General features: G+C 37.3%; 1 protein-coding gene across 8 annotated transcripts in view; it reads left to right on the top strand.

Moving 5' to 3' along the window:
- TRIO (trio Rho guanine nucleotide exchange factor) overlaps positions 1-1,114 on the top strand; it is a 322,427-nt gene that overhangs the window by 218,377 nt on the left and 102,936 nt on the right. For all 8 annotated transcript variants that reach the window (XM_019646200.1, XM_019646201.1, XM_019646198.1 and 5 more), the window contains exon 26: positions 600-669. In XM_019646200.1, coding sequence (XP_019501745.1) covers positions 600-669 — 70 coding nt within the window. The remainder of the gene's footprint in view (positions 1-599; positions 670-1,114) is intronic.

Raw genomic sequence — 1,114 nt, 5'->3', positions numbered from 1 at the left:
CTGCTCAGTAGTCAAAGGGGTAATTTGTCTCCAAACGTGGGCCGAAGGAAGCTAGATATAAAAACAAAAATACCTTCTGAATGATCCTTTTATATGAACTTCTCACTATGCAAAACTAATCTGTGGTGATAGAAATCGAAACAAGGGTTGCCTCTTGGTTGTGGCGGGGGAGTGGGTGAGGGAACTGATTGGAAAGGGGAATGAAAGAACCTTCTGTGGTGGAAATGTCCTGCATCTTGGTTTGGGAGTTGGTTATGAGTGAGTTAACATTGGTCAGAACTCAGTAACCTGTACCCTTAGCTACGAAACATTGCATTTTCCCAGAAGTAAGCTGCTAGGCTAAAATTTCCATTAGAAAGTACATAAAGGCTAACCTGGTTGGCTGTTTGAAAGTCTTAATAACTTATTCTAGTTAAGAGCTACATATTTTGTTACATCTTAAAGTCTAGAGTTCGCAGATTTTTTATTAAAATTATGAAATTCAGGCATTGCCTGAACTCACTGTATGCTTGGTCTAATTTCTGACATATATAATGTATCTGACTAGTAAAATGGTTTGAAGCAGCATAATAATATGGTAACGTTTTTATTCTCTGCAGCATATTCCTAAAAGAGCTGGAAAAATACGAGCAGTTGCCAGAGGACGTTGGACACTGCTTTGTTACTTGGGTAACGACACCTCAGCTTCTTGTTCTCTCACGATTATTTGCTGGCTCTGAAGGAAGTTAGAAGGAATATTGTTCATTTCTGTTATGAAGACACCATCTTCTACTGGTGTCTGCATACAGGGAAACAGACTTTGCCTCAAAGAATTACCGTATTTTGCCTTGTATAATGAACACTTTTTTGCCCAAATTTGGGAGGGAAAAGTAAGGATGCACATTATACATGGGTAGTACTAATTCCGTATCAATATAAATGTTTTTAATTCTTTGGTTTATGCTTATGAGTTAGAAGTATAACTTGAGAAATCAATAATGATATCCGTATGCAAAATAATACCCTGGAACACAACAATCGGTTTTGTTGGACTTACAATGAACTTGCAACGATGAAGAGTTCTTGGCCTTTTATGATGCTTAAAACGGAACAAAATTTAAGATACCTTTGAGGA

Source organism: Hipposideros armiger, unplaced genomic scaffold (genome assembly GCF_001890085.2).
Source record: "Hipposideros armiger isolate ML-2016 unplaced genomic scaffold, ASM189008v1 scaffold_98, whole genome shotgun sequence".
Classification (NCBI taxonomy): Eukaryota; Metazoa; Chordata; class Mammalia; order Chiroptera; family Hipposideridae; genus Hipposideros; species Hipposideros armiger.
The sequence above is the reverse complement of the archived record's forward strand: the minus strand, read 5'-3'. Positions and strand labels throughout refer to the sequence as shown.